This window comes from Convolutriloba macropyga, chromosome 11 (genome assembly GCF_964194025.1).
Source record: "Convolutriloba macropyga chromosome 11, txConMacr16.3, whole genome shotgun sequence".
Lineage (NCBI taxonomy): Eukaryota > Metazoa > Xenacoelomorpha > Acoela > Convolutidae > Convolutriloba > Convolutriloba macropyga.
This window is the reverse complement of record NC_134478.1, coordinates 26,104,862-26,130,076: the sequence shown is the minus strand read 5'-3', so window position 1 is coordinate 26,130,076 and position 25,215 is coordinate 26,104,862. Positions and strand designations below refer to the sequence as shown.

The following is a 25,215-nucleotide window of genomic DNA, read 5'->3' as shown; positions in this document are numbered from 1 at the left end:
CACCACTGTCCCTTGGAACTTACTTTCTCTTTACTATGTTGTCCAACGCTGTTCAAAGAAGACGTAGTAATCATATTCGTATTCTGCTGCACTTGCTCGGAAGAGCCAATCGCATCGGAGGACAAAGTGGCTGCTGATAACAACTCAACCTCCTGCTGCTTCTTGAACTTCTCAAAATCGGAGGGCGCACTTTCAACCCACGTCACAAACCTAAAACATAGTTGGGAAATTGTCGGAAAATAGCCGTTGATTCGCTTGACGCACATCGGGATTGAAACAGAAAAAAAAGTGAGAAATTGACTGGATTTTGGTGCGCAAATTCTGCAATGCGGCTAGATTCTAAAATTATACTTAATTCAGCTCATAAACTGAAGGCCATTAAGCTTAATATACTGAACGACAAACGTAAGTTAGCGCCCCCCATTTTCACCAATAAAATTTCAATTTTTGAGGTAGTATTATTCCAATTTGAAATCACATTTCGAAGACAATTTTTACACCATTGGTCCCCTACTCTAGTAATCTCGTCTACCTATTACCTATTAAATTCAGATAAAACAACGTTCACTTACTAGAAATCCCAATGTAAATTTGATGAACTTCATCCAAGTTTCTCAGTCAAAAGGAAGTTGTCTCAAAATGTGATATTTTCACGTTTGTTCACTATGATTGAGATCGCATTAGCGTTAACATTACAGGCAGCAAAGATGTAATTAAAATGTCATAACGTGACAACTTTCTTTTTCTTGTGAGACTCTGATGGAGTTCATCAAATTTACATTGCGATTTCTAGTAAGTGAACGTTGTGGTTCATCTGAATTTAATAGGTAGAAGAGAAAACCAGTGTAGGGGATAAATGGTATAAAAATTGTCTTCGAAATGTAATTGCTTCAAAAATGTCTTCGCCGTTCAGTATACTAATGCGAGCTAGCAAACAATTTAATCAACCTTGATAATCCAACGCACTATGACTTAATGAAAGGCTCTATATGTGTACCCCGTTTTTTGATTTTGTGAGTTTGCTCCATTGACATTCACCGTAGTCATTACATTAGTCGATTCGACCAGTGCAAGAATCTGAAATCCATTTAGTTGAAACAGTGAGAGGTACGTCAGAAATCAAGCGTGAAACTTTTTGACTTATATAAAACAAAAAACGTGAGAAGGGTAAAGCGAATTCAAAAAGATAGGACATCTCCTGAATGACAGTCCAACAAATTATTATAACTAATGACATGACAATAAAATTCTTCAGAGAAAATCAAACAAAAACAGGCAAAAAATGACCCTATATTCGCAAAAATGAACAAACGGGTACAAACATAACCGACTAACGTCGGGCGAATTGCTCTCAAACGACCGGCGAGCGGTTGGCTTCGTCAGTAACTAGCCACTGTTTAGTGAGATTAGCTTTAGCTTGATTGAAAGGGCCTGAGATTAGGGTAATGGGCAATGACATCACGCCACATAAAAGCCGCTGAAGTGCGGCATCAACAAGAGTTAAGGAGAGAGAGAGAGAGAATGCGAGATTAAACGTGAGCGAGAAAGAGAAGGAAAGAAACGCCCGCCAACACAGAGAGAGCGAGGGAGAGCTAGGAATTTTTTCAACGATGAGATTCGCCTCTACAACTTCAAGTTTTCTAGACTTGTTAGTAACTAAATCATATAGAAAAAAAACTGTGCAAAACTCAAAAGAAAAAGTTTCCACATTTCGCAGTAAAGAAAAGGTTCAAAAACAGTTTTTGACGCTTGATAATTGTCATGTAACCCATCTGAAAGACTTAAAAAGCTTCGTTGGCCAGTAATGATCGTTAAACTCAAACGGACAAAAAAATTCAAAAATTTTAAAAACAATTGCAATATTTCACAATATCTTGCCAAAATTCGTGATGTTAAAATCCTCAGAACACCATTCCATTGTCCCAAGAAACTATCCGGTATGCCTATTTCAAGCCTTAAACAGTTTCAGTGGTTCATAATGATCAATACACTTGGAACATGATAATTTTTGAAAATTTTTTATAAATTAAAATTTATCAAAAAATTGCTGAAACTCGAGTTATTAAAATAATGATAATAATTCCATTAATTCCAGACACTAGACAGCAGCTTAGTATCAAACCTCGAAGGAGGTCTCTTGCCTCTTGGGGCTGGATAAACATAAAAGAAATGACAAACAATTTAAAAACATGAAGATTGCCAAAAATTTTTCAAAAAATGCTAAAACTCTTTAAATGTTAATTTCTTTAAAAACACTCCATGGCATCTAGAAAAGATACAATAACTTGGTATGTTAAGGCTCGATAAACCTATAAAATGACAAAATATTTCAAAAAAAAAATTGAAAATATTGCAAGTTTATATAAAAAAATCGATAAAATTTGTTTTATTAAAAAATTAAAAACCATTCCATTACCCCTAAAACTATGCAAACACATATTATCAAACCCTTAAGCAGATTTTCTGAACTCAGAGGCTGAAAAAAACTTGAATGACAATAAATGTTTAAAAAAATTAAATGCTTTTTTTCAAAAAAATGCTGAAATTCGTGATGTTAAGATCTTGAAAAAAATTCCATTACTTCTAGAAACTATACACTGACCTATTATCAAACCCTAGAGGAGGCTCCTTGGCTCTTGACGCTGGAGAAACGTAAAAAAACGACAAAAATTTTCAAAAACCTTGGAAAATTTTGCAAGTTTTAAAAAAAAGCAAAAATTCGCAATGTTGAAATGTTAAAACATTTCTATTACAGCGAAACTGTACAGTAACCTATTATCAAACCAGAGATTGGGTTGCTTGACATCTAGGGTTGATAAAACTCAAAAAATGACAAAAATTTTCAAAAAGCTTGAAAAAATTTGCAAGTTTTTAAAAAAAAAAACGCAAAAATTCGCAATATTGAAATGTTAAAACCATTCTATTACCACTAGAAGATGCACAGTAACCTATTATCAAACCATAGAGTGGGTTGCTTGACATCTAGGGTTGATAAAACTCAAAAAATGACAAACGTTTTCAAAAAGCTTGAAAAAATTTGCAAGTTTTTTTCAAAAATATGCAAAAATTCGCAATGTTTAAATGTTAAAACTATTCTATTACCACTAGAAACTGTGCAGTAAAATATAATCAAACCATAGAGTGGGTTACTTGACATGTAGGTTTGATAACACTCAAAAATTGTGAAAATTTTCAAAAAGCTTGAAAAAAATTGTGAAAATTTGTATAAATTTGCGTGCTTTTAGCGAGCGGTTGTTCGTCAGTAGCTAGCCACGGGGGGGGGGGGGGGGGGGGGGGTAGCAACAGTTGGTTGGGGGGCAACAGCGCGGTGGGGGGGCAATAGTGGGGGGGTGTGGGGTTAATAGTGGGGGGGGGTCTTCAACCTCTAAGAACCGCTCTTCACACCATAAACCATATGTATAAGTCTCTAAAACAGTTTGAGGTGAAACAGAGCTGAAAGGCTCTAAGAGCACTTATTGCCCGCTGGGCGCTACCTGTTTATCCCGTTTTTGAGGACGAAAAGTCAAAAGCGTCAGACGAAAAATCGGTCAAGCGAAAAATCGCATAAAAAAAAGACCGACAGGACTAATATAATTGCTACAAACTTCGTTTGAGAGCAATTAATCAGTTGGAAAATTTAGTTTTTCCGCAATCTAGTGTTTTGAGAAACAATTAATGTCAAGACTTTATGAAAATATTAACTCGACGCATCCAAATGAATACACGATAAATCAACACAGCACAAGACAATAACAAAAATACACAATACAATAGTGTGAATCAATGGCAGGCAAAGCAAAAAAGAACCAAAAACTAAGGAAATAGGAAGAATTTAGAAACTGTTCAAAATCAGTGGAGTTTAAAAAAACAGATAATTGATAGCCCTGATCGCAGCACACCGTAAAAAACAGAAGTCGTGGTCGTGAAACTTCTTTTTAACAGTTCTAAGGCTGAAAAAAGGAGAATATAACAACAAAAGAAGGCAAGCTACACAAGTAAACCGAAAAAAACGCTATCTCAGTCAGAGCAATAGTTAATTAAAAATATGATATGTTTGCTGAAAAAAAGGAAAGACCAATAAACCAAATTACAATTTTAAAAAGAGCTGCAGAAACCAAACATACCCGGCAGATTGTCGGAAAATAGCCTCCGTTGATACCCATAACCCATTGGGATTGAAAGAAGAGAAAAAAACTGCTGAAAAAAAAAGATTTTTTAGACTAAACAATTTTGTTCACAAACAACATTTGCAAACTATCTTGATGTCATTTTGGAGCTGAACATACTCCTGTTTCGTAGTAAGATGATACAGTGGCTAGTATCAATACCAATAAGCACTAGAGATGGCAAATCAGAACAAAGTTTGAGTAACGGGCATCTAGAATTGGACTTTATGGGTTTATCCCGTATCTAATTCTGATTTCGTTTCTTGATACTGACCCTTTTCATTTTGAACTGCTTTGCTGAGCAACTTCTATCTAGAAACACTTCTAGCCGAATCAGACAAGAGTGAAACTAGCCTACAGAAAGCGAAAAGATTTCACTCAAAATGTTGAACAAGCTGTGAAGTAAGGTAAAGCGAAAATTTTAGTACGAAGCTAGCCTACAGAAATGGAAAAGATTTCACTCAAAATGTTGAACAAGCTGTGAAGTAAGGTAAAGCGAAAACTTTAGTACGACAAAGTAAGAAAAAAGAGGAGCGCTATAATAGCCGGCTGAGAAGCTGAGGCCACTATTAAAAATCGAGTTCTATGAATTGAAGATCCTAATTTGATTTTCTTATTCCTCGCCCGCAACCAATGAAATCCGTCCTAAATGAGACTAAAAAAATAAGAACATAGCCGGCAGATTGCTGGAAAATAGCCGCGATAGACGCTCGTGGCCTTCCATAAATTGAAACTAAAGAAATAAGATAGACAGATCGACCACCAGTCCTTTAATAGACCACTAGACTTTTTGGGTTAGCTTCGGACTGTCAATTTTTTTGACACATACGTTCTACAAGGAAAAAGCCCTTAAAGAGCTATTTCAAAATTGATATTCGAAATAAAAAACTCAAGACTAATAATCACGAATTAAGGCATATAAGATTGGCACTACTTAGATGCACACTATTAACTAGTAAATCTTCATAAAAAATTGAAGTTCCATTAGTGAGTTCAGAAGTCATTTTTTTGAGTGAGGTAAGTCACGCAATTGACCTAAAAGCAGAAACGAGTCACGTACATAAATTTTGACTGCAAAGCAATAGAAGTCACTGAAGTCAATTCCAAGAAGTCAATTCCAAGAAGTCAGGTCGTAAGAATCATCGATGGAGACGACGAATTAAAAAAAAACCACGATGTCCCCAATAATAGCCGCTAGCGCTTCGCGGCTATTAACAACAAAAATGCAACTAATTATCGCGAAAACTAAAGAACAGACTGATACTTTGAACAGAAAACCAATCTGCTTTCTCTCCCATCTTCAGCTATTTGACCTAAAACTTTGTTTTCAAGCATTTCACCTGCTGTTTTAAAAGCACTCCAACACAGTTACCGATCAAAAAACGCTGCAGCAATACTCCTCTTCGAGAGTCGTAAAAACAGAAAACCATAACGCCTCTTCGAGTCGTAAAAACAAAAAATCTTAACTCCTCTTCGAGTCGTAAAAAAATTAAGAGAACACCAATATTATTTCGTAAAAGCCCTAATTGGCATAACCTAGATGATCCTATTACAAGAGAGACTCGAAAAGGATCTCAGGTATCAATTTTAGGTAGCTTAGAACTCTTGTCGATAGACAACGCCTTCGAAAAATTGCACGAAATGCTCACTGAAGCATTAAAGTCACCTCCCTGAAAATTATCGTACATGAAAAAAGACCAAACATTAGATTGACAAGTAGGTTAAAAATTTAACCACAAAAAACGTAGTCTGAGGAAACTGGCAGATGCAACTGGATGTCCACAAACTAACGAAAATTTTCAAATAACTTGCAATCTTAAATCGATCATCAGATATAAAAACCAAACTTTTTATCAAAGCCTACTTAAAACCAAATCGGTAAAAAACAGGAAAAGTTTTTTTCCGGTCTATATTTCTATAGCCTGCAATTCAGAGTCCTCTAAATTTTTTTGATCAGAAAATAAAGTAGAAGAATTTAACGAGTTCTTCAGGAAAATTGGGAAAAAAATTAAATGCAGAATTTTTATGAAAAGCTGCTACTATAGAAAACCAGTGTCAAAGTATGTATTAAACTCAATATCTGAAACCCACGTAAAATACGCTATCAAGAACTCTAAAAACAAATTTAGCCTTGATTGCTATAACTTGACCTACTTTTTATTTCAAAATTTCTGACTGTTTAACAGCTCCTTTACAACTATTGTTTAACAGATGCAGAGAAACGGACAATATCCAGAAAGTCTGAAAATTACAGAAGATATACCGTTCTTCAAAAGTGGAAATAAAGATGACCTATCAAATTTCAGGCCAATCTCGTTGCTACCAATTATAGGGAAAACATTCGAATTCAAAACTGTCTACACGTTTTTGAGATTCTCTCAGATTCACAATTTGGCTTCAGGCACGGGAAGAGCAGTGTCGATCAACATCCTACTGCAAAAGTGTTATAGATATGGTCTTCGCGGTCCAATATACAAAATTAAAATCATATTTGTCCAAACAAACTAAAAATACATAAATTGGAGATAAAAAGTCCAAACTGAAGCTTGTAGAACTAGGAGCGCCACAGGGTTCAGTTCTTGGCCCTCGTGTTTTTTATTTTCTAAATGAAAAAAATCAAATTTTATTTTATACGCCGATGACACTGTTGTGAAGAGCAGAAGTTCTGCATCGAAAATTGACGAAGATCACGACAAAGCACTAGATAACGTTAATGATTGGCTCACAAAAAACAAACTAACGCTGAACAAGAAGCATGCTTTTTGTAAAAAAATTTTTAAAATGCGGTTTCAAGAACATACATAAAAAGCACCTTCTAATACATGGGTATCACAATAGACAATGAACTACGTTTCTCAAAGCACACAAGGCACGTGGTCACAGAACTTTTTTCGAACTGCTCATCTTTTATAAACTGAGAAATGTTTTGAGAGAATCACAGATGATAAGAGCATTGAGAACATACATACAACCAATAGTACATTATGGAGTATTGGTATACGGGTCAACGACAATCACAACAATTAGGGAAACAAAATTGTCAAACGTATCCTGCGGCTAATTTTTCATCGAAAAATGTTTGAAAGCACTTACGAGGAAAGATTAAAACAGGATCTATTTAGCATCAGAGTTACATGCCTATGAAGTACTCAAGCAAAAACTTAAAAACATAAGCGGACAATGTAATATTCAACAGAGCCGAAACAAAAAATTTCTTGTCATCAATTTCTAGATAATTATATTTTGGGTAATGAGGACAATCAGAATGTTGCTGAGTTAATATCACAACTCAAAGGCGTTCCAAAACTAGAAAAACGTTTTTTTTTGTTAGGTTTAACGGTACCTAGACAAAGCCCTTCCTCTTTTTTTCATTTTGAATAAATTTCATCCAGATAAACTGCGATCATCCAAAAATGCGATTGTATTTGTAAAGGTAACTGTTAAGCTACTTATTGACTGATGGAAAGAATTTTTTATTTATTATTATTTGTTCCGTTCAGCTATCGCAGCTATTAAAGTGTTGTGTATTTTACATACCTGATACAGAGTTGGAGAGTGAGTTTGACAAACTTGTGACAGAGTGCGGAGAGATATGCCTCCTGTTCACTCCAGCACAGCGAGAGACAGTCGGACACCTCTTGAGATACAACAAGCACACAACTGCTACTGCCATTGCTAAATAACACACATTAGTCAACTTCTTATAACAAAACTGATATAAAGTCTGAAAACAGCCGCGAAAGAGAAATATTTCAAAAAAGCACAAACAATCTGCTTCATTTTTTAAAAAAAACTCGGCTTTTAGAAAGAATAGAATGCCATTAAAAACTTAAGTCTTCCACATATGTACAAAACTGATCTGCAATTAGAGTTTTTTCACACTATTTAAACTTCAGGTCATTTTTAGTGAGGTAAGTCTCAGAAATGGCCGCTATCGCTTCGCGGCTAATAAAGACATTTTTACAAATATTATATTAATCAAATCAAAAGGTCGCCTGAATTAACCAATCAGATATGAGATACGGAATCGATGTCAGTTATAGATTTCTTTGCTGAGCAACTGCTCTTAAAACGCGATTCGAGTGTAATATAGGAAATTTGAAAACAGGTCCAAATATTTCAGAGATATTTGATCAAACCTAGAAGAGGATTGAGAATCTTCTGAGTTTCGAGTTTCTGCATCATTGTATAGAAAAGGGGACACCTTTCGTTGGTTGTTGTGAGAAATTGGAGGTGGTTCAATGACCTGTTCCACTCTGGATACGACTTCCTGGAATACTAGCTGGAAGTAAACAGGAAGACTCCATTTGTCACTCAGTCTTCTGTAGTGACTGCTCTGTCTCAAATGCCTCACTTGTTCTCCACTGTGCAATACTGTCCTCTCTAACTCACCCAGAAATTCTAGACAGGATCTGTGGCACATAGCCATTTGTCTCCAGTTCACTGGCATAAACAGCTGCGAACAGCCCTTCACTAGTTGCTCCACAACCTGGACAATAAAGAATGACTCCGTTCAAAAACTGCTCAATAAACTGTTCAACTCTACACGAAAAAAATTCTGAAATTGATCTAATTTGTAACCCCTATTCAAGTAGCTTCTCTAGATCGACATATTAATTATCCAGTACGTTTTTTGGTACATCTCTCAAAACCACATCTTTTGACATCCCCATATTGTAAAAATTGGAACGCAAGGCTCCCTTTGCGCATGCCTTTTCCTAAAAAAAACATGTGGAAAGAAAAATAGACTCAAAGCTGTTGGATATTCTCCAATTCTACGTCTTCAAAAGAAGTTTATTGGAAATTCTAGTACTCTACATACATGTTTTCATGAAAATTACCTTTATCAGCTGAATTCTGACGTTTATCAACACTTAAATGTATTCAAATAACGTTGCTGATGCAAAGAGCTCAAAAATCAGTAAACAAATTCATTGACTTATCCTCCAAAACTATTTACAAACTTGTTCAAATTTCAAAATAAAGTTGTAGCAAGAAATATTGACGAACTTATCAAAAGCTCATATATCGGAAACATTTGCCGACTTGAACCAATAATTCAAAAAAAATTAAAAAAGATTATGACTTAACGATGACGAGGACAGTTCTGGGAACCTTAAAAGTGGAAGCTCGCTGACATCATCATCTCCACATTCAACATGTTTGGCTGGATGAGTGTTTGAAAAAACCTTTAGAGCAAAATAATGACCACTTAATTCTTGGGAGTAGTATCGTAGCAAAATAAGAGACTCAACACTTTAAGACATAAGAGTACTATCATATCGCGGTTCAACAATCAAGGAAAAGACCAAAGTCCTGCGAGAGTAGGAATCGAAAAATTTGAAACATTGGTAATACAGGATGGAACCAATATTAAAAAGTCATATAAAATAGAGGACGAAACTATTCAAAAATATGAACAATTAAATGAGTTAGGTGCTAACAAGTTTGTCACGCCCCTATTTCGTCCCTCATAGTTACGCGATGTTTTTCCTTTAAATATCCATAAATAAGTGCTATAATTTAGTTCATATTCAGATAGATCTCAAGGCCATATATAGCCAGTATTTCCATCTAGGCTTGTAACCTCTAATTTGTTATGTTTACGAAAAACAACCGCAGAGTGACAGTTTTATCAGCAAACATATCAAGTGCCTAAAAGCCTCAATATTTACTTTTTTTGAGTTTCTTGAAGATAAATTCACATAATTAGTAAATAACTTCATGAGAGATTATGTACTTGGTGAAGTAATTATTCTGATAAAGTAGGTGCTAATACGGAATTTGTATATGTACTTAACAAACATCAAGAGACGTACAAAAGCCAGAAATTGCCCAACTTAAAAATCAGTAAAAATTTGCGAAGGACCAATACAACTCCAGGCACAGTCCAGCGGAACGACGATCACCAGAACACCGGAGAACCAGCCTGACGATCAGTTGCTTGACATCTTGTAAAACTTGATAAAACTTGCGAAACTTCTTGTTAAAGTTATTGAATAATTATTGCTTAAATAATTAAAGATTGAACTGGAAATTCTCTTGAAAACTGCCAAGTTTGACAGACTTTGTTAAAGCAGAAATTGAGACTAACAGGACGCTAAAATACAAGGCAAACTAGTGGATATATTACGCATCTGAACCGCTCAATAAAAGGCTATTACTAGCTAATTTTATTCAAATTATATCCGCTAAAAATCGCACTGTGAAACACCAAAATAAGTCCTTGTAAAATGCCAATTATTCAAGTTAATTACTCCTAATATAAACCTGAATAACACCACGAGGAACATTATTAAAATCAGTGCGTAACATGGTGACAGGAGTTATTAACTGTTTCCCAGTTTAACGGACCGAAAATCCGAATAATTCTTTGATAAATTCAACATTTTCTTTCTTCTTTTGACATTTTCTTTATTTTCTTCCACTTCATTACCTTAAGAGCCTTCAATCAGCCACCAGCACTTCTTTTCCGAGCAAGATAATAATGCAAAGAGCAGTAACAAAGGAAAGAATGGGTGGAAACTTTGTGTCTTTGTGGACTAAGTGTAACAACAATTCAAAAGTGTTTGAGTGGACAATAACTGGAACAAACTCAACCACAGCCGCCACAAAGGACAAAAACAACACAGGGTATTTACAAACGAGGATATTGTGAGTAAATGAATTTGTAAAATTAATTTTGGCGCTTATTTATGTCAATTTATAAAGAACAAATTCTCCCCGCTATTAATAATTGTCGCTCTTCCCCCAATTTTGTTGAACATATCGAAGGAAATAACATTAACTACACACAAAACAACAGCAAAACACAAGCTCAGATAATAAGCGCTTTCTCCTCTTCTCTTTATAAATCCATCGTTATGTGCTAGATAAAGATGATAAACGTGTAGCAATTTATTGGACAGCAAAATTTAAATCAGAAATCTCGCAAATTTGGCCTTATTCGTAGCAAACTTCAATCTGATAGAGATATTAACCTTGACAACATCATTACTGATTACCAGATAACATCAGAAAAAGCTAAATTACTGAAACCATAACTTAATTATTAACTAAAGGAGGGCAAAAAAAGTTAAACAAAAATAAAAACAATTATATTTTATTTCCCCGCCCAGCTCCGGAGGTTAATGAATCAAACAGTGACTTCGGTCATTATGCTGTTGCCTATCTGAGTGCAGCTTCCACAAGGCCTGTGCGTTCGTGGTCCCCACAAATTTTCCTAGACTAAGGGGCACTCTTTAGAGGTGAGACTTCGGCGGCCCATACGGCTTCAACAATATAAGTCTGACGATTCGACCGGAGCTTTAGGAATAGATTTATAAGTGGCCCTTCTTTATTATTTTCTGAACGAATGGTTTCAGTAGTTTCTTTTCTGATATTCTTGTGCTATTCATTTAACTGTTTTCATCTCTTAAAACCACTTAATCTCTCCATTAAGTTAAGTTAAGTGTGCTATTTAATACTTTAGAACGAAAGTAAGACTGATTGAACGAAAAGTATATAATCTAATCGGGTAAAAAGCAAAATTGCACACGCAAAGATCAACATCACGCCCTTTTCTGGATCAGAAACGGATAACTTTAACGAGTTCGAACAACTAATAACAGGTGCAGTCGGAGTAGCAGCAATCGCAAACGCGCAACAAGCGAACTTTTTCCAGTTACATTTAAAAGGAGACGCTTTACGATACTTGCTAACCTTACCAGAGGCTACCAGACTAGTTTTTGCAGACAGTATAACAGCTCTAAGAAACAGATTCACGCAAGATGACTTGAGAGAGATCAGAATAATAAAGTTAGAGAACCAAAAGTTCAATCCAAAAACAGATACAGTTAAAAATTTCCTAGTAAAGTTAAGAACAGAAGCCAATAAAGCATATCCACCACCTGAAATAGTAGTAGCGCCAGCTGGGCATGGTGATGCTGAAGCCCGTAGATTCGAAAGAGACAGCAGCAAGAGATTCTGCACTTGAAACATCAGAAAACAGAAAAACGAACAAATAAAACGCTTCTTTATTAAGTCCATGCCAAACTGGCTTAAGCCTAAGCTCTTAGAAAAGATACAGATACCATTGATCAATTATGCACCTTAGCTAGCCAACAGATTGCAATAAGGGAGATTTGTATTAGAGAAGAGTACTTTGATGACGGATTTAATGAAATAACTGAGTCAACAACAGATAAAATGTTAAAAGCAATAACTACTATTTCAAATTATCAGAAAGAACTTGAGCAGAAACTCGAACAGAAAGCAGCACCTAAAAATGAGCCACCAGAACAAGGCCCAGTAAACGTATTCACACCACATTACCCTCAACAAGTCTACAGACAAAGTTATAGACAAAATTTCCGGCCCCAATATCAAAATTATCGACCAAATTACACTCAATATCAGCCTAATTATCGTCCAGTTCAGCAAAACTATCGGCCCCAGCAACAGTATACCCCTCGTGCTAATAATTACCGAGAGTTTAGACCGCAATTTAATGCCCCTAGACCATTTTATCATAATGAACAGCCTCAAACTCGGAATTATTGGACTGAACCTTCAGATAGCCCTCCATTTGTTCACCCAGCTTATGTTAATAGACCTATTTACCGGTTCCCAACAAAAAATAACCCTCAAAATCTCCTCCAACAGGGTACAGTTTATGATAGTCCAGCCCCGGTACAAAACCGATATGGTACTCAGCAATCAAATCAGTTTATTAGTGCAAGTAATTCTCAAAGTAGAAATATGAGAGGTATGAATTACCCATTTAATCAACAAAAAAACTAATAAAGCCACCCAACTTTAAAAAACAAAATAAAAATTATAAAAACTCAGTTAATTATTATAACGAAAGCACAGAAAAAGCAAGTCTTACAGCCAAATCAACAAGCAGTATTAGAATGCAAGCTTTACGATAAACTAGAATCATTCACTGACCTTTGTGGAGTAATAATTCCAAATGAAATCTTTGAAAAAGATAGCGAAGTAATATTAACATCCTCTTTAAGTAAAGTTGCTGAAAATAATATTCTTTATATTTACGTCCTGAACATTACTGACCATCCAATTACCATAAGTAAAGGCGAAGAAATAGCCAAATTCTCATTCTTAACATCAGACCAAGCTGAAAAGTTGTTAGAAGTAGATCCTCAATTAATTAATGTTGCAAAAATGAGCGAAAATTACTTAACAGAAATAAATCAATTAATTCAAGTTACGGACACCCCGAAAAGAAAAGCTCAACCAGCGCCAGAATATGAAAAACAATGGTTCCCAACGCCTGAAACGTGCCCAGATCCGATAAATTTGTCGCCCTTGCAGAGAGAAATCTTTGAGCAACTGCTAAAACTGCAAGAAATGGAGAAATTAGATCCAAAGGGTAACCATGAGGACAAAATAACCTTTTTGAGCAAATTTCCGTGGGAAAAATCAGCCCTTAATGATGAGCAAAAAGCAGTAGTAGGCGAATTATTAGTTGAATTCAGTGACATTTTTGCAAAACAGATTTGACGTCGGATATAATACAGATTTGAAAATAAAGTTAACTCCAGAAAGAAGCATACCAATTTACGAACAAGGTCCTCCAACGCCTGTCCATTTGAGAAATGAGTTACAAGTAGAACTAGCGTTAATGCATTATTACGGACTGATAACAACTTTGTCTCAATCAAGATATAGTAGTCCACTTTTCGCACAACGAAAGAATTCAGGAAGACTTAGACTATTAATTGACTTGAGAAAAGTTAACCATTTGCTGAAAAATGACTATGTGAATACAATCTTCCCGATTTCGAATATGAGCGACGCAATAAATTACTTTGCCGGGAAAAAACTTCACAAAACTTGAATGTTCTCAAGCATATCACTGCGTGCAAATGGCAGACGATGTATCAGTGCAACTGCTAGCATTTAACTTTGCTTCGAGAACTTATGCCTATAAATGCCTTGCACAAGGATTAAATAAGTCAGTAACTGGATTTAGCTCCTCTATTAGACATTACTTGGACCCATGCTTAGCCTCAGGAAATTGTACCCAGTTCATGGATGATATCGGAAATGCAGTGACTCATTTTGAACAATTGGTACCCTCTTTACGAGAAATCTTTACGCGTATACGTCAATCAGGACTAAAATTGTCACCTGAAAAGTGTGAAATAGCAACTGACACAATGAAATTCCTTGGAAATAACATCAGCGCAGATGGAATATCACCAGAATAGGCGAAAATAACTAAAATCCTAGATAAATTCAAAATGCCAAAAACAACAAAACAAGTAAAGCGATTAATCGGCTTCACACAATTCTTCCGTAATTACATACCTAATCTAGGCGAGAAACTAATGTCATTTTACAAGCTCCTGAAGAAGGATGCAGTAATAGAAACCACTGAAGAACATGTAAAGGCATTAGAAATAATAAAGAAGGATTTAATGGAAGCAACAAATGTAACTTTGCGATTACCAAAACCAGGCTTGCAGTATGTAATTCTTTGCGACGCTAGTTACCACGGTGCAGGTTTTGTACTAATGGTGGAAGAATACGTAAATGAAACAGGAAAGAAAGAAAAGAAAACATACGCTCCCGTATCGTTTGGATCGCATTTGTTTAACGCCGCACAATTAAAGTTCTCAATTTACTACAAAGAAATCCTAGCTTTGTACTATGCGCTGGACTACTTTTCGCACTACATTTGGGGATCAAGCAAACAAGTAATTATACTCACTGACAACAAAAGCCTTACACAATTCTTTCAGTCAAAAGTAATACCGCCATCACTTTGGAATTGTTTAGACAGAATACTCGCATTTAACATAAAAATTGCTCACATTCCTGGACGCGCTAATTACGCAGCAGATTTCCTCTCCCGAATGGAGAATGACAAAACAGCAACAATGTCTTTAAAGTTAACAGATAGAATTCCTGTCAGAGAAATAGAAATAGATACTGAAGCACAAAACCCTGATATTGAACTAAATGTACTATTTGATACTGAAAACCTTAGTGACGAAATTAATAGCGATGAACTTGATGTACTTAAAAAACTTGGCTTCTATGATGAATACAAAAAACGACAAACTAATTTACCAATAACAGAAATTCAAGGGCTATTTAAACTAAAAAGAAAAACAGAAATAAATTCAATTGAGTACCCAAACCCATTAGATGAGTTCCCAGACCTTACAGATAACTTAATTAGCCTTAACTTAGCAGAAGAGCAGCAAAAAGACACAGATATTAGAACAGTAATAAGCTGGATTCAACAAAATAATCAACAACCAGATTTAAAGTACGCTTCAACTAATTTAAAAAAGTATCACAAACACTTGAATAGATTACTTCTTGAAGGGAATGTCTTATACCGGAATTTTTATGATGATACTGGAAAAGTACTTCATAAACAATTCTGTGTACCTAAGCATTTGTGGAAAGAGACTATATACAGGCTTCATAATTCACAAACAGCAGGTCACTTAGGCATTAAAGCAACAATTCAAGAATTCAGAAAGCGATTCTATTACCCAAGCTTCACCGAACATTTCATTAGTTTCATTAAAAACTGCCTCACTTGTCTTCAACTTAACAGAGTACCAAAAAGCCACATCACACCAAAGTTACAACCAGTCAGTTCCCTACAATCATATCCAGGAGATATGCTCCAAATAGATTTAATAGGCCCCCTAAAGTCATCGCACTTTAAGTATGTTTTGAGTGGAATAATGTCTTCACAAAGTACCTATTCGCAGTTCCATTAACGAATGGATACGCCGATACAGTAGCCCGAGAACTAGTAAAGGTGTTCTTCCAACACAGCTACATTCCTCAAACGATACATTCCTCAAACGATACATTCCTCAAAAGTGACTTAGGAACAAACTTTACTTCTGAATTAATGTCAGAATTAGCAAGTTTATTAGAAGTAAAGTTAAAACATGCCTCACTGAAGCACCCTCAGACCATTGGAGCAGTAGAACGATCTCACGGACCACTGAAACGAATATTAAAGCTGAATACTGAAGAACAATGGAAAGATTGGCATAAATATGTACCATTAGCAACATTCATCCATAATACTTCTTATCATTCAGCGACAAATTGTTGTCCTTCAACTTTATTCCATGGCAGAGAACCCATTAAACCTCTTGACATTAGGTTCTCTAGAAAAGTAATGGATGCAGTAGCAGTAAACTCGGACTTTGTAAATGAACTGCAAGATGCCATGATGCAAAAGTTCGGAGAAAACAAAGAAAAACTGACGACTGCATACCTGAAGTACAAAAAGTATTATGAACAAAAAGCTTCAGCAAAACCGATTCCGGAGAAATTATTCTGTTTACTTTTGAATCCCAAGCTACTAGAGCAATCGAAAGTAATAGCTTCTCAGAAATGGCTACCACTTTATAGAGTGGAAAAAGTCATTACTGACTCTAATTACATAGTTCGGAAAGTAAATACGAATTACACCCAATGTGTTCATCGCATCAGATTGAAACCAATTAAACCGAGTGAAACTCCTGAAGACCTCGATGTTATTAACCCTGCAAACTTTCAACCTGATCCATCTAGAAGACAACACATGGAGCCAGATCTTTTTGATAAACATCTTCCGGAGCTGATAAACGAACAAGAAAAGGAGATAAAACAAGCTACTAAGGAGAAACAAGATCCAGTCAGAGTGACCATAAATGTTCCCCTAGGTGGACCATTAGCAGGATCAGCAGTAGCAGCATCTCCAGCAGCACCACCGGCCCCACCAAGGGTAATAGCACCAGCAGTTAGACCACGAACAGCGCCAGTCCATCATCCAGTATCTGATTCTTCAAGCTCAGATGAAGCACTCCCAAACTTATTTGGTGAAAATAGCAGTTCAGACGAGAACCTAGCTGACCTGAACCTAAACGCTGAACAAATAGCTAGAATACCAATTGATCCGCTAATTGCTGATGAAATTAGACAGCAAGAACCAGAATTTCGTGTCCCTCTCGTACCATCCTCATCAGATGAAGAAAAGTTCCTACCAGCTCAACAACCCCAGCCGTCAATAGAACCATTCGATAGTGACTCGCCTCCAGAAACACGTGGAGAACAATTTGCGTTAACTGATAGAAAATTAAGAGCCCGACCTTATCACCCTAAACGAAAACCAGAAAAAAGTGCTTTCAAATCACCAGAATACCAACAGAAGAAAAATGTCCAAGGATTTAAAATAACTAGACAAATATGGTTACACGATGAAGATAGGACAAACCCTTACCTAACCAACCAAGTTAGAAGATCAGGCAGTCCTAGACCAAAAAATGCACGTGCCAGACTGGAACAAGAAGAAAAACGTGAAGCAGTAAAAGCATCAGCACAGGCATCAAAACAATCAAATACACCAAGTAGCGAGACAAAACTAGACCAAGTTAGAGCTAGTATAGCGAAATATTCAGGTAAAAAGTCCAGCAGTTCAACAAACAAACCAGTAACCAGATCTCAAACAAAAAACTCTTCACCAAGCTCTTCAAATCAAAACTTAAATCATTTTAGTCAAGAAATAAATGCAACATATCTAAGTTCACCAACAGATATCTTATACTCTCCACATCCACAAGATATTGGCTCAGTTTTAATCTACTTCGACCCCATTTCCGAACGTTATATCTTCAGTTCAGTTACCAAATTCAGGTATTACCATAAACCCACATACGAATCTGTATTGGCAAGTCTCTATGAACTAAGAGAAATAGTAATAGATGCAGGAATTACACACTTAAGTCTTCCAAAACGCGCCAGTGGCTATGATAAATTGGATTTTAACATCATTTTTGAGCTTATATGTCAAGTCTTCGTCCCTCTACCCATAACCATCTATATCCATTAGCATGTACAGACCCAGTACAGTCTAGCAGTACCCTTCATTTGCCCCAAAAGCCCAACAAGCCTGAGCAACATAGCCCTAGAGCCCAAAAATCGCCAAAAATTCTAAAAATTCTGACCTCAAATCTTAGTTATTTTGTTATATCTCCACAACTACTTGTCTGAACCTGGATTAACCTATTGTTCTGAAAAACCCTCATCCAGTAGAAGCCATTCCAGCTATTATTGACCCCATTCGACCTGTTCTAAGTACCAAAAACTTAGCCTAAAATTGACCCTTCCGAAAATCCAAGGTTCATGTCAGGAAAGTAGTCATAAAATTGTGAAAAATGCCCCGATCATCCCAAATGTTTGCGCTGCAGCATTTTTCAAGCCGAGGAACCGACATGCAAATTTTAAAGCAATTTGGAGAACTTTAAAAATCGAGTGACGCTGGAGCTCTCAATTTTTGACACTTTTCGAATCCGCTCGAATTCAATGATAACTCCCACAAAAAAACCCCAATTGACCCAGTCTATAGCCCTAGACCATCCTACTGCTCACGCTTGACATCCCAGTACCCAAAAATCCCGTCAAAAATCAATAAAAATTGAGTTATGACAAAAAATACCAAACCCTACCAAAATGCGTTAAAATTGATAAAAATGTAGTGTAAATTATACCCCATAAATATGCCAAAAACTGTCCCAAATGCCCCAGCAGCTAGTCCCAACTGCCACCCACATGGTACAACCTCAAACAACCGTTAAAACCCAAAATATCCAAGTATACGTTGAAAAATAACGAAAAAACGAAAATTGCGCTTCTGCTTCAATTCACTGCTTCAAAAATTTTGTCAATTTATTCTCCATCTGACCCGATAAAAGCCACCTATACCCCCTACAACCCTATTGCGACCCCCCACTAGCCTTGTAGTATCATAAAAACCAGTCCCAGCTCATCCCAGTATCAACCCTGAAGACTTAAACCCAAATAAGCTCTGAAATTACCACAATTTTGTCAGGAAAAATTCAGTTATTTCCCACTAGAGTCAAAATCTTCTGACAGCAATTAACCACATCATCAGCACTCCCACATCTATAGCTCTCAGAATATGCACTCCCAGCCCCCTAGTGCCAATACAAGCTGAGAAAAGACAACCAAAGTAACGAAAATCAAAAAAATCGAGTGTTATTCCCGACAAAAGTGATCAAAAATGCATCTTAATACCTAAATATGCCCAATTTTATTGTTAATTCAATTAGCCCTACTCATGAGCAGTCCAACCATAGCAATATTACTCATTTTGAACAAGTTTTTCATAGCCTCATAGCCAATAACCTATCCCCTATGAGCCTTTTCAAAAAACCCAGGTTCACTGCAGCAAAAACGTTATAACTCGTGAAAAATAGTCAAAACCGCCCAAATTTTTGCGCTGCAGGGTTTTTTGAGCCGATAAAGCGATTCACCAATTTTGAGCTCGATCGAAGCATTTTAAAAATTGAGTGACGCTGGGCCCCTCAATTTTGGAGACTTTTTGAAAATTTACGAACATGTTCATAAAAGCCGAAATATTGATCTTAAACTCGATATTATTAGCTTAAAACATCCGCATGCTCAAGCTCTACACGCTCATATCAAAAATATCGAAAATTGTTAGGTAAAATGTTGAAATAATAGCAAAAAACTGAAGCCTACCAGACTCTTCTCAAATTCGCCAAAATAGAGCCAGATTTAGACCAGAAAAATAGTACCAAATAGCCGACCTATGAGCCCATATCCAATATTCAGTCTCCCTAGTAGTTGTCCAAGCCCAATAAACCCATACAATCGCACAGAAATTCATAAATGTTGGAAAAAGTGAAAAAATCGAAAATTGCACATATTTGATCAAACTTAGTCCAAAATTCTAAAGTGAAAAACTCTACATAATAAAGTCAAATCATGCACCAAACTGCACCAATAGCTGCTACCAACATAGTATTCACTAGTATGACCCACAATTACTCTCAAAAATCAATTATCTCCAATCTATGTCAACTTATACACCAAACATGACGTTCCACAAGTAAAAATCTAGTAAATTTCACAGAAAAAACCGGTACAAAACACAAGTTAATCAACTTCAAAGCTACCAAAATGCTACCCCTGATAGCCACAAATATCAGTACTAACAATTAGCACCTGATTTAGGCCACTAAACACCAGACTGACACATGTCTCGAAGAAGCTCAATTAGTGGAAAAATCATGCCTGAAAATTAGCATTTTGGACGTAAAAATCAATGTTCTGACCCGATAAATAGCTTCAAACCCTATAATTCACTAATATACATTAGTACCAAGCACAGGCAGTACCATTTTAACCATTCGATACCGATAATGTATGAACAGTGATGACTTGTTCAGACCGAAATTTCAGATTGAAACCAATTAAACCGAGTGAAACTCCTGAAGACCTCGATGTTATTAACCCTGCAAACTTTCAACCTGATCCATCTAGAAGACAACACATGGAGCCAGATCTTTTTGATAAACATCTTCCGGAGCTGATAAACGAACAAGAAAAGGAGACAAAACAAGCTACTAAGGAGAAACAAGATCCAGTCAGAGTGACCATAAATGTTCCCCTAGGTGGACCATTAGCAGGATCAGCAGTAGCAGCACCTCCAGCAGCACCATCGGCCCCACCAAGGGTAATAGCACCAGCAGTTAGACCACGAACAGCGCCAGTCCATCATCCAGTATCTGATTCTTCAAGCTCAGATGAAGCACTCCCAAACTTATTTGGTGAAAATAGCAGTTCAGACGAGAACCTAGCTGACCTGAACCTAAACGCTGAACAAATAGCTAGAATACCAATTGATCCGCTAATTGCTGATGAAATTAGACAGCAAGAACCAGAATTTCGTGTCCCTCTCGTATCATCCTCATCAGATGACGAAAAGTTCCTACCAGCTCAACAACCCCAGCCGTCAATAGAACCATTCGATAGTGACTCGCCTCCAGAAACACGTGGAGAACAATTTGCGTTAACTGATAGAAAATTAAGAGCCCGACCTTATCACCCTAAACGAAAACCAGAAAAAAGTGCTTTCAAATCACCAGAATACCAACAGAAGAAAAATGTCCAAGGATTTAAAATAACTAGACAAATATGGTTACACGATGAAGATAGGACAAACCCTTACCTAACCAACCAAGTTAGAAGATCAGGCAGTCCTAGACCAAAAAATGCACGTGCCAGACTGGAACAAGAAGAAAAACGTGAAGCAATAAAAGCATCAGCACAGGCATCAAAACAATCAAATACACCAAGTAGCGAGACAAAACTAGACCAAGTTAGAGCTAGTATAGCGAAATATTCAGGTAAAAAGTCCAGCAGTTCAACAAACAAACCAGTAACCAGATCTCAAACAAAAAACTCTTCACCAAGCTCTTCAAATCAAAACTTAAATCATTTTAGTCAAGAAATAAATGCAACATATCTAAGTTCACCAACAGATATCTTATACTCTCCACATCCACAAGATATTGGCTCAGTTTTAATCTACTTCGACCCCATTTCCGAACGTTATATCTTCAGTTCAGTTACCAAATTCAGGTATTACCATAAACCCACATACGAATCTGTATTGGCAAGTCTCTATGAACTAAGAGAAATAGTAATAGATGCAGGAATTACACACTTAAGTCTTCCAAAACTCGCCAGTGGCTATGATAAATTGGATTTTAACATCATTTTTGAGCTTATATGTCAAGTCTTCGTCCCTCTACCCATAACCATCTATATCCATTAGCATGTACAGACCCAGTACAGTCTAGCAGTACCCTTCATTTGCCCCAAAAGCCCAACAAGCCTGAGCAACATAGCCCTAGAGCCCAAAAATCGCCAAAAATTCTAAAAATTCTGACCTCAAATCTTAGTTATTTTGTTATATCTCCACAACTACTTGTCTGAACCTGGATTAACCTATTGTTCTGAAAAACCCTCATCCAGTAGAAGCCATTCCAGCTATTATTGACCCCATTCGACCTGTTCTAAGTACCAAAAACTTAGCCTAAAATTGACCCTTCCGAAAATCCAAGGTTCATGTCAGGAAAGTAGTCATAAAATTGTGAAAAATGCCCCGATCATCCCAAATTTTTGCGCTGCAGCATTTTTCAAGCCGAGGAACCGACATGCAAATTTTGAAGCAATTTGGAGAACATTAAAAATCGAGTGACGCTGGAGCCCTCAATTTTTGACACTTTTCGAATCCGCTCGAATTCAATGATAACTCCCACAAAAAAACCCCAATTGACCCAGTCTATAGCCCTAGACCATCCTACTGCTCACGCTTGACATCCCAGTACCCAAAAATCCCGTCAAAAATCAATAAAAATTGAGTTATGACAAAAATACCAAACCCTACCAAAATGCGTTAAAATTGATAAAAATGTAGTGTAAATTATACCCCATAAATATGCCAAAAACTGTCCCAAATGCCCCAGCAGCTAGTCCCAACTGCCACCCACATGGTACAACCTCAAACAACCGTTAAAACCCAAAATATCCAAGTATACGTTGAAAAATGACGAAAAAACGAAAATTGCGCTTCTGCTTCAATTCACTGCTTCAAAAATTTTGTCACTTTATTCTCCATCTGACCCGATAAAAGCCACCTATACCCCCTACAACCCTAGTGCGACCCCCCACTAGCCTTGTAGTACCATAAAAACCAGTCCCAGCTCATCCCAGTATCAACCCTGAAGACTTAAACCCAAATAAGCTCTGAAATTACCACAATTTTGTCAGGAAAAATTCAGTTATTTCCCACTAGAGTCAAAATCTTCTGACAGCAATTAACCACACCATCAGCAGTCCCACATCTATAGCTCTCAGAATATGCACTCCCAGCCCCCTAGTGCCAATACAAGCTGAGAAAAGACAGCCAAAGTAACGAAAATCAAAAAAATCGAGTGTTATTCCCAACAAAAGTGATCAAAAATGCATCTTAATACCTGAATATGCCCAATTTTATTGTTAATTCAATTAGCCCTACTCATGAGCAGTCCAACCATAGCAATATTACTCATTTTGAACAAGTTTTTCATAGCCTCATAGCCAATAACCTATCCCCTATGAGCCTTTTCAAAAAACCCAGGTTCACTGCAGCAAAAACGTTATAACTCGTGAAAAATAGTCAAAACCGCCCAAATTTTTGCGCTGCAGGGTTTTTTGAGCCGATAAAGCGATTCACCAATTTTGAGCTCGATCGAAGCATTTTAAAAATTGAGTGACGCTGGGCCCCTCAATTTTGGAGACTTTTTGAAAATTTACGAACATGTTCATAAAAGCCGAAATATTGATCTTAAACTCGATATTATTAGCTTAAAACATCCGCATGCTCAAGCTCTACACGCTCATATCAAAAATATCGAAAATTGTTAGGTAAAATGTTGAAATAATAGCAAAAAACTGAAGCCTACCAGACTCTTCTCAAATTCGCCAAAATAGAGCCAGATTTAGACCAGAAAAATAGTACCAAATAGCCGACCTATGAGCCCATATCCAATATTCAGTCTCCCTAGTAGTTGTCCAAGCCCAATAAACCCATACAATCGCACAGAAATTCATAAATGTTGAAAAAAGTGAAAAAATCGAAAATTGCACATATTTGATCAAATTTAGTCCAAAATTCTAAAGTGAAAAACTCTACATAAAGTCAAATCATGCACCAAACTGCACCAATAGCTGCTACCAACATAGTATTCACTAGTATGACCCACAATTACTCTCAAAAATCAATTATCTCCAATCTATGTCAACTTATACACCAAACATGACGTTCCACAAGTAAAAATCTAGTAAATTTCACAGAAAAACCGGTACAAAACACAAGTTAATTAACTTCAAAGCTACCAAAATGCTACCCCTGATAGCCACAAATATCAGTACTAACAATTAGCACCTGATTTAGGCCACTAATCACCAGACTGACACATGTCTCGAAGAAGCTCAATTAGTGAAAAAATCATGCCTGAAAATTAGCATTTTGGACGTAAAAATCAATGTTCTGACCCGATAAATAGCTTCAAACCCTATAATTCAATAATATACATTAGTACCAAGCACAGGCAGTACCATTTTAACCATTCGATACCGATAATGTATGAACAGTGATGACTTATTCAGACCGAAATTTCATGATTCAAAAATAGCCAGGTTCAGATCACGAAAACAGTCATAACTTTGCGAAAAATGCTCAAATTGCGCCAAATTTTTGCGCTGCAGGGTTTTTTGAGCGACAGAAGCGACCTGCCAATTTTGAGCCCGATTGGAGCAATTTAAAAATTGAGTGACGCTGGCGCCCTCAATTTTTCGCATTTTTCGTTTTCTCATACATTAGTGAAAAAGTTGACAAAAAGTGCCCAAAAACCAGAATTTATAGCATAGTTATTCCCCACTGAGGACGTCTACTGAGTGGGCTAAGCCAAAAAATTTGCCCAAAGTTCAATAAAAATCGAAAAATTTACATATAAGCAACACCAGCTCTGATGCGGAAAAATCGCCAAAATTACGAAAAAATTTCATGTAAAAATTAGTAGCAAATACTCTTCTAAACCAGTTCAAATTACACACAAGTGTTGCTAACAACCAGTACAAGTATCTAGAACCATTAGAACCAGTCTATGATCAATAATTTACAAGTAAATTAAAGTTAATGCTCAAACATCAATAAAGTCGTTATGTCACCAAAATTTCACTTTCACTAATATGTCATTATAAAGTCACACACCGAAATTAAACTGTTATCACATGCTCACACACACCACATCTCCTAGTTCCAACAGTAAAAACCAACTATCAAAGCTACAATTGCCAAATAATAAGTAAAAACTCACCTATAGATGAAACTAAACTACATGATGAATACAATTGCACCGACACTAGTCATTTCTCATCGGCACTATCCTCAGCTACGGTACCACCACCACTAGTACTCTGACCGGACTGACCCCTTGTCCTAATAGAACGAGTCACGTAGCGCTCAACATCATCCAAACTGAATAAATGCTATCAAAATGAGTAAACTGCCTCAAAATTGCACTAAAATTCGATTAATTTGGCACAACAACAGTTAAAATACTCATTGCTATAATGACCGCTAAAAGTTAACAACACATGACGTAAAACACACATTATCACTCTGAACACACACTTACACCCTTCACTA

General features: G+C 36.5%; 1 protein-coding gene across 1 annotated transcript in view; it reads right to left on the bottom strand.

Annotated features, from left to right (window-relative positions):
• LOC142349265 (conserved oligomeric Golgi complex subunit 2-like) overlaps positions 1 to 25,215 on the bottom strand; it is a 63,748-nt gene that overhangs the window by 8,429 nt on the left and 30,104 nt on the right. Inside the window, exons 6-8 of the mRNA XM_075400708.1 lie at positions 8,306 to 8,655; positions 7,704 to 7,841; positions 24 to 210 (exon numbers count right to left, since the gene is read on the bottom strand). Coding sequence (XP_075256823.1) covers positions 24 to 210; positions 7,704 to 7,841; positions 8,306 to 8,655 — 675 coding nt within the window. The remainder of the gene's footprint in view (positions 1 to 23; positions 211 to 7,703; positions 7,842 to 8,305; positions 8,656 to 25,215) is intronic.